Source organism: Panthera tigris, chromosome C1 (genome assembly GCF_018350195.1).
Source record: "Panthera tigris isolate Pti1 chromosome C1, P.tigris_Pti1_mat1.1, whole genome shotgun sequence".
In the NCBI taxonomy this organism is placed as follows: domain Eukaryota; kingdom Metazoa; phylum Chordata; class Mammalia; order Carnivora; family Felidae; genus Panthera; species Panthera tigris.
In genome coordinates, this window is record NC_056667.1 from 185344839 (window position 1) to 185357343 (window position 12505).

At 36.2% G+C, this 12505-nt stretch overlaps 1 protein-coding gene across 10 annotated transcripts in view; it reads right to left on the bottom strand.

Annotated features, from left to right (window-relative positions):
• FAM126B (family with sequence similarity 126 member B) overlaps positions 1-12505 on the bottom strand; it is a 90354-nt gene that overhangs the window by 17069 nt on the left and 60780 nt on the right. For all 10 annotated transcript variants that reach the window (XM_042995041.1, XM_007090007.3, XM_007090006.3 and 7 more), the window contains 2 exons: positions 7756-7851; positions 3423-3539 (listed from right to left, as the gene is read on the bottom strand). In XM_042995041.1, coding sequence (XP_042850975.1) covers positions 3423-3539; positions 7756-7851 — 213 coding nt within the window. The remainder of the gene's footprint in view (positions 1-3422; positions 3540-7755; positions 7852-12505) is intronic.

Here is a 12505-nt window from a genome sequence, read left to right on the forward strand (position 1 = left end):
CTAAGATCAGGAACAAGACAAGGATCCTACTCTTGCCACTTTTATTCAACATAGTACTAGAAATTCTAGCCATAGCAATTGGGCAAGAAAAAGAAATTAAAGGATCCAAAATCAGAAAAGAGTAAAACTGTCTCTATTTGCAGATAACATGGTATTTATAGAAAACTCTAACAATGTCACTAAAAACATTATTAGAATAAGTAAATTCAATAAAGTTGTAGGATACAAAAATCAGTATTTAAAATCTGTTGCACTTATATTCACTAATAATGGACTATCAGAACGTGAAATTGAGAAAAAATTCCATTTATAATTGCATTAAAATAGTACCTAGGAATAAATTTAACAAGAAAATTAAAGACCTATATACTGTACACTTAAATTTTTATATAAGACACAGATGAAATAGAAACACACAAATGGAAAGATATTGTATGCTCATGGATTAGAAGAATATTGTTAAAATGTCCATACAATCCAAAGCAATCTACAGATTCAGGGTAATCCCCATCAAAACTTCAATGATATTTTTCACAGAAATAGAAATAATCCTAAAATTTGTATGGAAACACAAAAGACCCCGAATAGCCAAAACAATCTTGAAAAAAAAAAAGAACACAGCTGGAGGCATCACACTTCCTGATTTCTTTTTTTTTTCTGTTTATCTTTTTTATTTTTATTTATTTTTTTCCCAATATATGAAATTTATTGTCAAATTGGTTTTCATATAATACCCAGTGCTCATCCCAAAAGGTGCCCTCAATACCCATCCCCCACCCTCCCCTCCCTCCCACCCCCCATCAACCCTCAGTTTTTAACAGTCTCTTATGCTTTGGCTCTCTCCCACTCTAACCTCTTTTTTTTTTTTTTTTTTTCCTTCCCCTCCCCCATGGGTTTCTGTTAAGTTTCTCAGGATCCACATAAAAGTGAAACCATATGGTATCTGTCTTTCTCTGTATGGCTTATTTCACTTAGCATCACACTCTCCAGTTCCATCCACGTTGCTACAAAAGGCCATATTTCATTCTTTCTCATTGCCACGTAGTATTCCATTGTGTATATAAACCACAATTTCTTTACCCATTCATCAGTTGATGGACATTTAGGCTCTTTCCATCATTTGGCTATTGTTGAGAGTGCTGCTATAAACATTGGGGTACAAGTGCCCCTATGCATCAGTACTCCTGTATCCCTTGGGTAAATTCCTACCAGTGCTATTGCTGGGTCATAGGGTAGGTCTATTTTTAATTTTCTGAGGAACCTCCACACTGTTTTCCAGAGCAGCTGCACCAGTTTGCATTCCCACCAACAGTGCAAGAGGGTTCCCATTTCTCCACATCCTCTCCAGCATCTATAGTCTCCTGATTTGTTCATTTTGGCCACTCTGACTGGCGTGAGGTGATATCTGAGTGTGGTTTTGATTTGTATTTCCCTGATGAGGAGCGACGTTGAGCATCTTTTCATGTGCCTGTTGGCCATCCGGATGTCTTCTTTAGAGAAATGTCTATTCATGTTTTCTGCCCATTTCTTCACTGGGTTATTTGTTTTTCGGGTGTGGAGTTTGGTGAGCTCTTTATAGATTTTGGATACTAGCCCTGTGTCCGATATGTCATTTGCAAATATCTTTTCCCATTCCGTTGGTTGCCTTTTAGTTTTGTTGGTTGTTTCCTTTGCTACACACTTCCTGATTTCTAACTAGACTGCAAAACTACAGTAATTAAAACAGTGTGGGTACTGGCATATATAACATACATAGATCAATGGAAACAGAAGAGAGCCACGAAATAAACTCGGGCATGTGTTGTCAATTAATTTATAACAAAGAGCCAAGATTATACAACAGGGAAAGGAAAGTCTCTTCAATAAATGGTGTTGGCAAAACTGGGCAATGACATGCAAAACAATGAAACTGGACCCCCATCTTACATCAACACAAAAATCAAATCAAAATGGATTAAAACCTAAATGTGAGACCTGAAACCATAAAAACTCCTAGAAGAAAACATAGGCAGCAATTTCTTTGACATCTGCCTTGGCAACATTTTTTTTTTTATTTATATATGTCCTCATAGGCAAGGGAGACAAAAGCAAAAATAAACTATTGAAACTACACCAAAATAAAAAGCTTTTGCAAAGGAAACCACCAAGAAAATGAAAAGGCAATCTACTAAATGGGAAAAGGTATTTGCAATGATATATCCAATAATGGGTTAATATCCAAAATATATAAAGAACTTAACAATTCACCATTAAAAAAAACAAATAATCTGGTTAAAAAATGGGCAGAGGAAGCAGTCAGTTAAGCATCTGACTTCAGCTCCGGTCATGATCTTGCAGTCTGTGAGTTTGAGCCCCATGTCGGGCTCTGTGCTGACAGCTAAGTGCCTGGAACCTGCCTGCTTCGGATTCTTTGTCTCCCTCTCTCTCCACCCACCCCCCATTCATGCTTTGTCCCTCCCTCTATGAAAAATGAATAAACCTTAAAAAAAAAATTTTTTTTTAAATGGGCAGAGGACCTGAATAGATATTTTTCCAAAGAACACATACAGATGGCCAACAGGTACATGAAAAGTACTTAACATCACCAATCATCAGGGAAATGCAAACCAAAACCATTAGATATCACCTTGTACCTGCAAGAATGGCTATTACCAAAAAGACAATATTGAAGTAAGTGTTGCCAAGGATGTGGAGAGAGGAAATCCTGTGCATTATTGATGAAAATGTAAACTGGTGCAGCAACAGTATGGCAATCAGTATGGAGGTTCATCAAAAAATTAAAAATAAAACTACCATATGATCTAGCAATTCCACTTCTGGTACATATCTAAAGGAAACAAAATCACTGAACTCGAAAAGACATCTCCACTCCCATTCACTGCAGCATTATTTACAAAAGCAAGACATGGAAACAATCTAGTGTTCACTGACAGATGAGTGGGTAAAGAAAATAGAAAATATGGTGTACACACACACACACATGGGGTGGGGGCAACAAATATTATTCAACCATAAAAAAGCAAAAAAATCCTGCTATTTGCAACAACATGGACAGATCTTGAGGGCAAATCTGTAACTAGGTGTAGTGACGGATGTTAACTAAACTTACTGAGGTAATCATTTCACAATATAAAATATATTGAATCATTGGGTTGTGCATCTAAAATTAATAAAATCTTATATTTCAATTGCATCTCAATTAAAAATTGTCTTTGATCATTATTATTAATCATTGTTATTTAAATAACAAGTGTACAATTCATTTTTAAAAAGTACTATAAGGAATTCATATTAGAAAGAGAAGATAATGGGTCCTTCATGGAATAAGAGTCAGTGTTGTGCAACTGATAAGGACAAAAGAGAAATATTAAGCTTCCAAACATTAGGAACAATTCACTGAGTTTTATAGTCTATCTACTTACATGGCATAATAAACCCCTGTGAGGAGTTGCACCATGAATTCGGGATCCAATACTATTCGACCACAGAGTTCTTTCCAGTGTTTTTCATGTTGCCGTGGAAACCCACTCACACAAACCCTAGGAAAAGATGGAATTTGCCATGTATGATTGATTTCCTGATTCATTAAACATTTTTCCTTCCATAAATTCACTTATTCAATTATTCATCCCTCTTATATTTACTGAGTACCTGCTATGTGCCAGTCACTGTCCTGGGCCTAGGCATACAGTTATGAATAGACAAAAAGATAAAAATAAAATCTTTACCCTCATGAAGCATACATTCTAGAGAACCTTCTCAATAAAAGCAACAAGTTTTCTCAAATAGCTAACTATCTCTGTCGTCCTTCTCCTTCTTTACAAAACAAATGTATAATTCTTACATGTCCCAAATTGTATCAGGATGAATTAGTGGGAGATACAGAAATTTCAAAACAAATTAAGGGACATTTCAAAATACTGATGTTTGTGAGGGCTTTTTATTTTCTTTTATTTTTACGTAGTCTCTACACCCAACATGGGGCTAGAACTCACAACCCTGAGATCAAGAGTCACACACTGTACCCACTAAGTCAGCCAGGTGCTCTATGAGGCCATTTTTTAATTAAAGTGCCATAAATAAGCTTCTGTCTTCATCTCATTAAGAAATGCTTCCAGAAAAGTTATGCTGAATAATTATCAAAGTTGTAATGTACTTGTATTATTTTAATCAATTAGTTTGTTAGAATAATTGTAATGGTGAGTCCAGAAGAAATTTTTCAGTATTTAGTGCATTACAGTCTCGGGAAATTTTTTTTAAATCTCAATTTACACATATATTTTTGTAGCAGAGATATACAATTAAGAGATCAATTAAAGACTTGTAAGCATAGGGATGCCTGGCTGGCTCAGCTGGTGGAGCATGTGACTCTTGATCTTAAGTGTTCTGAGTTCAAACCCCATGCTGGGTGTGGAGCCTGCTTGAAAAAAAAAAAAGTACAAAACAAAACCTACAATGGTTAAATTAAAAACAAAAAGACTTGTAAACATAGTATGGCATTATATTAGTATAAAATTATGTGGGCAAAGTAGTAGGGAAGATCAATTTCAAGGAGGAAAAGAAATAATATTAGATTATTAAAAGCTTGTTCATCTATTCCTCAAATGGGTTATGGTGGGTATTTACATTATAAACATTTAAAATACTGACCTAACAATTATTTGGTTTATTTTGTGAATATGTACATGCCAGAAATCATACCATTTGCAACTATTTAAGATAAAATGAGAAATTTTAATGTTAACTTAAGACGTGTGACAGCTACACAGGGTGTCAAAATTTTTTAGGGGATATATGAACAAAAGTGTGAGGACCACTAAATTCTGCCATCATTTTTGCTCTTAAGAAACTCTGTTAATAAAGTGCCACAAAAATTACAGATTTGGCAGAATTGTTTTCATGAATCAATGACAGTCGCTTATAAATATTTTAAAAAATGTTTTTTTAATGTTTATTTATTTTTGAGAGAGAGAGACAGAGAGACAGAGCATGAGTGGGGGAGAGGAAGACAGAGAGGGAGACACAGGATCCAAAGCAGGCTCCAGGCTCTGAGCTGTCAGCACAGAGCCCGACGTGAGGCTCCAGCCCACAAACCACAAAATCATGACCAGAGCCAAAGTCAGATGTTTAACCAACTGAGCCACATAGGCACCCCTATAAATAAATTTATCTGTAGATAGGCAATAAGTACTTAAACAGTATACTCTCTTGATAACAGTATCTAGGTTAGAGACAAGAATTTTGTTAGTCATTAATCATATTACAGGCAAGTGAAAATAATACAGCTATTTTAAGAGAATCTATAAAATCAAACTTGTAGCTAATTAGATTGACTTTTCCCCAATTAGCAAAACAATTTTGTTATAAATAGGACCACACTCTCTTCCCACTAACACAACAGTATGAACTTGAGCAAAACATTTGGGAGTGGACAGTCTCTTGTAGGGCCATGAATCCCTGTATGATCCCTCCCTTCCTGGTATTCACACCCTATATATCACCTACTATTGAGTGTGGGTGGGATCTGTGATTTGCTTCCAACCAATAGGATATGGCAAAGGTGATGGGATTTCTGTGACTACATGTATGTGATTATTTTATATAACAAGGCTGCAGTGCAGGTCTCGCTGGAGTCTCTCTCCGCTTTGAAGAAGCAAGCTACCGTTTTGTAGGCTGCCTATGTAGAGAAGACTACGTGGCAAAGAACTAGGCTGGCCTTTAGCAGTCAGCCAACAAGAAGCTGAAGCCCTCAGTCCTACAACTATAAGAACAGAATTCTGCCAATAAAAGTGTACAATACCTCAGTTGAGCCTCAGATAAAACTGTAACTTCCACTGACATATGAAACACAGCTTCCTAAGACCCTAAGCAGAGGACCCAGCTAACGCATGCCTAGACTCCTGACTTACAGAAACTGTGAAATAATAAATGTGTGCTATTTTAGCTGTTACGTTCATAGTACATGGCAATTTGTTACGAGGCAATAGAAAACTAATAGAGTAAAACCTTGGATTGCGAGTAACATGTTCTGCAAGTGTTCCACAAGACAAGCAAACATTTCTAATAAAATCTTAACTTGATAAATGAGTGATGTCTTGCAATACGAGTAGTATGTGATACCAGATGTCACATGATCACAACTGAGCGAAGGGTTCTTCTCTCTCTCTTGCTGTGGAATCGTTGGCAGGTGACTGTCTTGATGCTCAGATGCTTGGTCTCAGGCTGCAGTGTTTGGCAGAAATTAGTAATTTTTCAGAACGCTGGAAGGTGCCCACAACTGGCACTAGTGTGTTTTTTGTCACTTCAAAACACCTGTGGACAGTCTTTTGCTTTTCCACACAAGAGTAAGCTTACGAATGCTTTGCTTCCTTCTAGGTCAGGCCGTCTACAGATATAGACCCTCTCCTCTGCTGCCCTATTGCCAGTTACATTAAATACAGTATATGACAAGAGTTTATTAATACTGTACTATAGTCAACATGTATACAACACAACATGTATACAATGGGCCCCATGCAGAAAAAGATTCCACTGAGTCAATAGACAGCAGCGATTCCATTAGTGATAGTGAAAGTCATCCTCTCCTCTCTCGTCTCACTCACACCAGCCACAAAGGTTTTCAAAGGTAAGTGCAGGTTAATTTACTTTTCTTTATATTTTGTATTTTCTTTATTATTTTGTATTATATTACAGTACTGTAATCACTTTTATCTGAATATTTTTGGGTTGTGGAATGAATCATCTGAGTTTTCATTATTTCTCATGGGGAAATTTGCTTTGATATGCAAGTGCTTTGGATTATAAGCATGTTTCTGGAATGAATTATGCTCCCAAACCAAGGTTTTACTGTACAGCATTTAACCTTTTTCAGGGGACTCAGTTTCCTCAAGTAAAAATCAGTTGGACAGAGACATACCTGGGTGGCTCAGTTGGCTGAGTGTCTGACTTCAGCTCAGGTCATGATCTCACGGTTTGTGGGTTCAGGCCCCACATGAGGCTCTGTGCTGACAGCTCAGAGCCTGGAGGCTACCTTGGATTCTGCGTCTCCCTCCCCTATTCTCTGCCCTACCCTATTCTCTGCCCCTCCCCTATTCACGTTCTCTCAAAAATAAATAAACATTTTTTAAAAATTTAAAAAATCAGTTGGATAGAATGAACTCAGGGTTCTTTTTATAACTGAAATTCTGTGACTCAAAAGGTACTCTGACTCCAAACTAACTTATATTAAATTTTTTTTCTATACTGGACATTTAAATTTCAGCTCAGCTGAACTCAAATTATTAGAAATTCTGAATTAGTGAAGACTGGAACACACAAATACAAATGAGACATATAAATGATTAATGCTATTGCTAATTTTATTCAAAGCACAGTTATTGTGAAATATATAAATGAAAAACTTCACATTCCTTCAGACTTTCTCCACATATAGGACTATTTATTCAAAGCTCTCAAAGGGATTTATAAAACTGGGCATCCAGGCAGTGATTAGGTGTATTACTAAGCCAAACTAAATTTAAGACATCTTGGCTTGACTTGATGTTCAGCTAGAAACTACTTCTTTAATGCTAAAATACTTTTAAGAAGTCATGATACGTGAGGGATGATAAGAATTCCTACAGGAATGTAAGCTCCTTGAGTTTTGTTTACTGCTATATTACCAAAAATTAGAACAGCACCTATTACAGAAAATGTGCTCAATAAATATTTGTCAAATAAATGAATATGAAGGCTAATGATAATTATTCTTCTCACCTGGAGCCCATCCGACAAAGAGACTGGTAAGATGAAGCAGGCATATACACAATAGCAGAATTATAACACAACATGAGAAAACTCAGGACTTCAAACCTAGAAAAAATAAACAAAGGAAAAGGATTACAAACAATTATTTCTACCAGAGACTACAGTAAGTCATTTCTTTGGTGGGTGTATATAACAAGAATGTGTTAATATTGACCGTCATGATTTTTCAATCAGATTGCTGTGATATCCTCCTCAATGATTTCCCTGTTTTCATCTTCCTTATTAATTGCTACCATCTATATTTTCCTCCTCCAAAAATAAGCCATCATGCTTAAACAGATGACTCCCCTATTACATTAACCCACTGTTCCTATTGACTGCATGATAAAATCCAAACCAATCATGACATAAAAGGCCTTTAAAATCCACCCTTAAAACCTCTCTCTCCAACCTTACTTCCCTCCACTGCTTACCTCATATACCACACTACATCAATGTTCTTACCACTCCATGAATACATCATAACTTTTTGTAACTCCTTGCTTTTATAGAGGCTACTCTTTCTTACTAGAACATACTTTTTCACTTGGGTAATTACTGCTTAAGTTTCAAATGTTGGTTCATATTTTTACCTTAGATATAAAGCCATTCTTAATTCTCCCAGCTAAAGGAAACAGTTCCCTTTGTTTTGTAGCTCTAATACAGCACAGTGAATCTTAATTGCTGGTGTTTACCTACGTAGTACCTATTTACTAATAAGCAACTTTAGTTTACTCATTTAGTTTATCATTCCTAGGTCTAGCATCCAACATTGTCTAATATGTTATAATTGCTCAAAAACGTTTATTTTAAATTTATAAAAAATTTTATTGAATGAATAAATATTTCTTAATTTTTAAAGTCTCTAAGAAAGTGGCTCCTTAATCTGGATGCACACTACTGTTATTTAAGGACATTCTGGAATGATATATTCTGGTGCCTCAACCCAGACTGACCCAATTAGAATCTATGAGGGCATGATCCAAGAAAGTTGTACTTCTAAAAAGCTTCTTATAGGTGGTAAAGAGTATATAAAAACTCTTTGTACTATTTTTGAGACATTTTCTGTAAAAAAAAAAAAAAAAAAAAAAGTGAAATTATTTCAAAAGAAAAAGTTAAAAACTGAGTTGAAAGTCTGACTTGGAAGCAGTCTTATCTTCAGATTCCTTCTCCATCTCAATACTGTTAGGTTTATTGAAGACTTACTTTTTTAAAGGATTAAAGAAAATTCTATGTGGGCGCCACATGGGTGGTTCAGTGGGTTAAGCATCTCACTCTTGATTTCAGCTCAAGTCATGACCTCACGGGTGGGATTGAGCCCTGCATCGGGCTCTATGCTGACAGTGCAGAGCCTGCTTGGGATTCTCTTTCTCCCTCTCTCTCTCAAAATAAATAAATAAACTTAAAAAAAAAAAAAAAGAAAAGAAAAAAAGAAGAGAAGGAAGGAAAAGAAAGAAAGAAAGAAAGAAAGAAAGAAAGAAAGAAAGAAAGAAAGAAAGAAAGAAAGAAAGAAATTTCTACCTGGGAACCACCAAGCAATTAATAATTGTGGTTTGGAGTGGGCATTGGAGTGGGGCAGATACCATACTGAAAAAAGGAAAATAAAATATTTCATACTGGATACTGAAACCTCAAGTTCTCCTTCCCTCCTTGGTCACTAGAATGCTAGCAACCAGCCCTCTAGTGAAGAGACTGAAAGAGTTTCTCTAGGGAATTAGACCATTCTAAGAGGAAAGACATAGAGGTATATAGACTTGGGAAGTTATCCAACTAAATGGCTCAGTGAAGTTCACAGTCAACTAGCCCTATTCACAAAGTCAGAGCTGCTCATTTTTTATTTCCTTTCCTTAGTCTTCCATAGTATAAGGAGTGGGGAGGATTACCAGACATCTGAAGAACTCCACTAACATGAAATGAAATCAAAATAAAGAAATACAAAAAGGATAGGGGCATAATTTGGAGGAAACATAGAATATACAAGGAGAAAAAAAAAAAACTTTGAATAAATACATTATCATTAATATTCCCCCAAATTAAGAGAAGATGTTGTTTCTAGGAAAAATTAAGGATCTCTTTAAAAAGACTACTTAGAAAACTAACTGCAGAAATTAAGAACTCAAGAAAAAGACTGGTGGATGAAGTTGAGGAAATATCACAGAAAGTAAAGCTAAAGGAAAAAGATATGGCAGATGGCAGGGAAAAGAGGACCATTCCAATAGTTCCAACACCCAAATAATAAAACCACCATTAGAAAGTAAAAGACCAAATAAATAAAAGAAAAACAATAAAAGGCCAGAAAAAATGGAGAAGCCAAACTAATTAACAAAAATAATTCAAGAAAATTTTCCAGTCTAAATAAAGGACATGAGTTTCCAAATCAAAAAGGTCCACCCAGTGCTCAGCACAATGGAGGGAATAAACCTACACCAAGAAATATCATAGTGGAATTTCAGAATACTAGGAAAAAAGAATGAGGATATAGGTACAGTAAACAGATCCACAAAGGAAAAAGACAAAGGGAATTCCCAGAATTAGGGTGAAGGGAGGAAAAAAGACAGTCTCTTCCAACAAATGGTGTTGGGAAAACTGGACAAACATGCAAAAGAATGAACCTGAACCACTTTCTTACATCATACACAAAAATAAACTCAAAATGGATGAAAGACCTAAATGTGCATAGGAAACCATCAAAATCCTAGAGGAGAACACAGGCAGCAACCTCTTTGACCTCGGCCACAGCAACTTCTTACTAGATACGTCGCCAAAGGCAACGGAAACAAAAGCAAACATACACTATTGAGAATTCAACAAGATAAAAAGTTTCTGCCCAGCAGAGGAAACAATCAATAAAACTAAAAGGCAACCTTCGCAATGGAAAAGATATTTTCAAATGACATATCTGATAAAGGGTTAGTATGTAAAATCTATAAAGAACTTATCAAATTCAACACCCAAAAAACAAATAATCCACTGAAGAAATGAATAGACAGAGTTTATGAATAGACACTTTTCCAAAGACATCCATCCAGATGGCTAACAGATACGTGAAAAGATGCTCAATATCACTCATCATCAAGGGAAATAGAAATCAAAATCACAACAAGGTATCAACTCACACCTGTCAGAAGGGCTAAAATTAACAACACAAGAAACAACAGGTGTTGGTGAGGATGCAGAGTAAGGGAACCCTCTTGCACTGTTGGTGGGAATGCAAACTTGCGCAGCCACTCAGGAGAACAGTATAAGGGTTCCTCAAAAAACTAAAAACAGAACTACCCTGTGATCCAGCAATTGCACTATTAGGTATTTACCCAAACGATACAAAAATGCAGATTCAAAGGGGTACATGCACCCTCATGTTTATAGCAACATTATCAACAATAGTCCAACTATGGAGAAAGCCTAAATGTCCACTGACTAATGAATGGCTAAGAAGATGTGGTATACATATATATAATTGAATATTAACTCAGCCATCAAAAAGAATGGAATTTTGCCATTTGCAACCATGTGGATGGAGCTAAGCAAAATAAGTAAATCAGAGAAAGAAAAATACCATATGATTTCACTCCTATACGGAATCTAAGAAATAAAACAGATAAACACATGGGAAGGGGAGGGGGAGAGAGAAGAGAGGAAAACAAACCACAAGAGACTCTTTTTTTTTTTTTTAATATTTATTTTTGAGAGAGACAGAGACAGGATGCAAGTGGGTTAGGGGCAGAGAGAGAGGGAGACACAGAATCTGAAGCAGGCTCCAGGCTCCGAGCTGTCAGCACAGAACCTGACGCGGGGCTCAAACTCATGAGCTGTGAGATCATGACCTGAGCTGAAGTTGGATGCTCAACCAACTGAGCCACCCAGACGCCCCCACAAGAGATTCTTGGTGACAAAGAACAAACTGAGGGTTGATGGAGGGAGGTGGGTGGGAGATGGGCTAGATGGGTGATGGGTATTAAAAAGGGAACTTGTGATGAGCACTGTTATATGTAAGTGATGAATCACTGAATTCTACTCCAGAAATCAATATTGTAATGTATGTTAACTAAAATTAAAAAAAAAAAAAAAGAGTGTAGGGAGATCCCAAGATAATAAATGTATACCAGGCAGAGAGGGCAACACAGCCCAGATTAAAGTAAGTGAAAGGCTCCAGGAACCCCTTTCGTAGGAAAATGAAATTGGGAGAATAATTGGTATGAATGAAAATTTAAAAGGAGATTTAGACAACTGATAGAGAATTTATAGGAGCTGAATTATAAAGCAGATAATAAAGAAAAAAAGGACAATTATGAACTCCAAGTAAAACAAAAAGGTACACAGGAAAGGAAAAGTAATTAATTACAAACCTCAGTCATACAAAGCAAGGAAGCTTAAAATGAACCGTGGTCACTGATAATAATAAATTTGAAAAATGAGTTCCCCACAGTTAAACAGAACTATATCAAGAGGACAGGAGGAAGAGAGAGAAAATGAGCTAAATCTTTATCTTTCATAGAGATAGTTGTTAGATAATATCCCAAACTCAAAAACTAAGAAGCAGCAAGTTACTTAAAGAGTAAATATTAAGAAAGTCAGTTAAAAGCAAGATTTCTCAAGCTTTGCACCACTGGCATTTTGGGCTAGATAAGCGTTTGTTGTGGGAGGCTGGCCCAAGCATCACAGGATAGTTGAGCAGCAACATCTACACATCAGATGCCTACAGCAGCCCTCCCTCCTACCT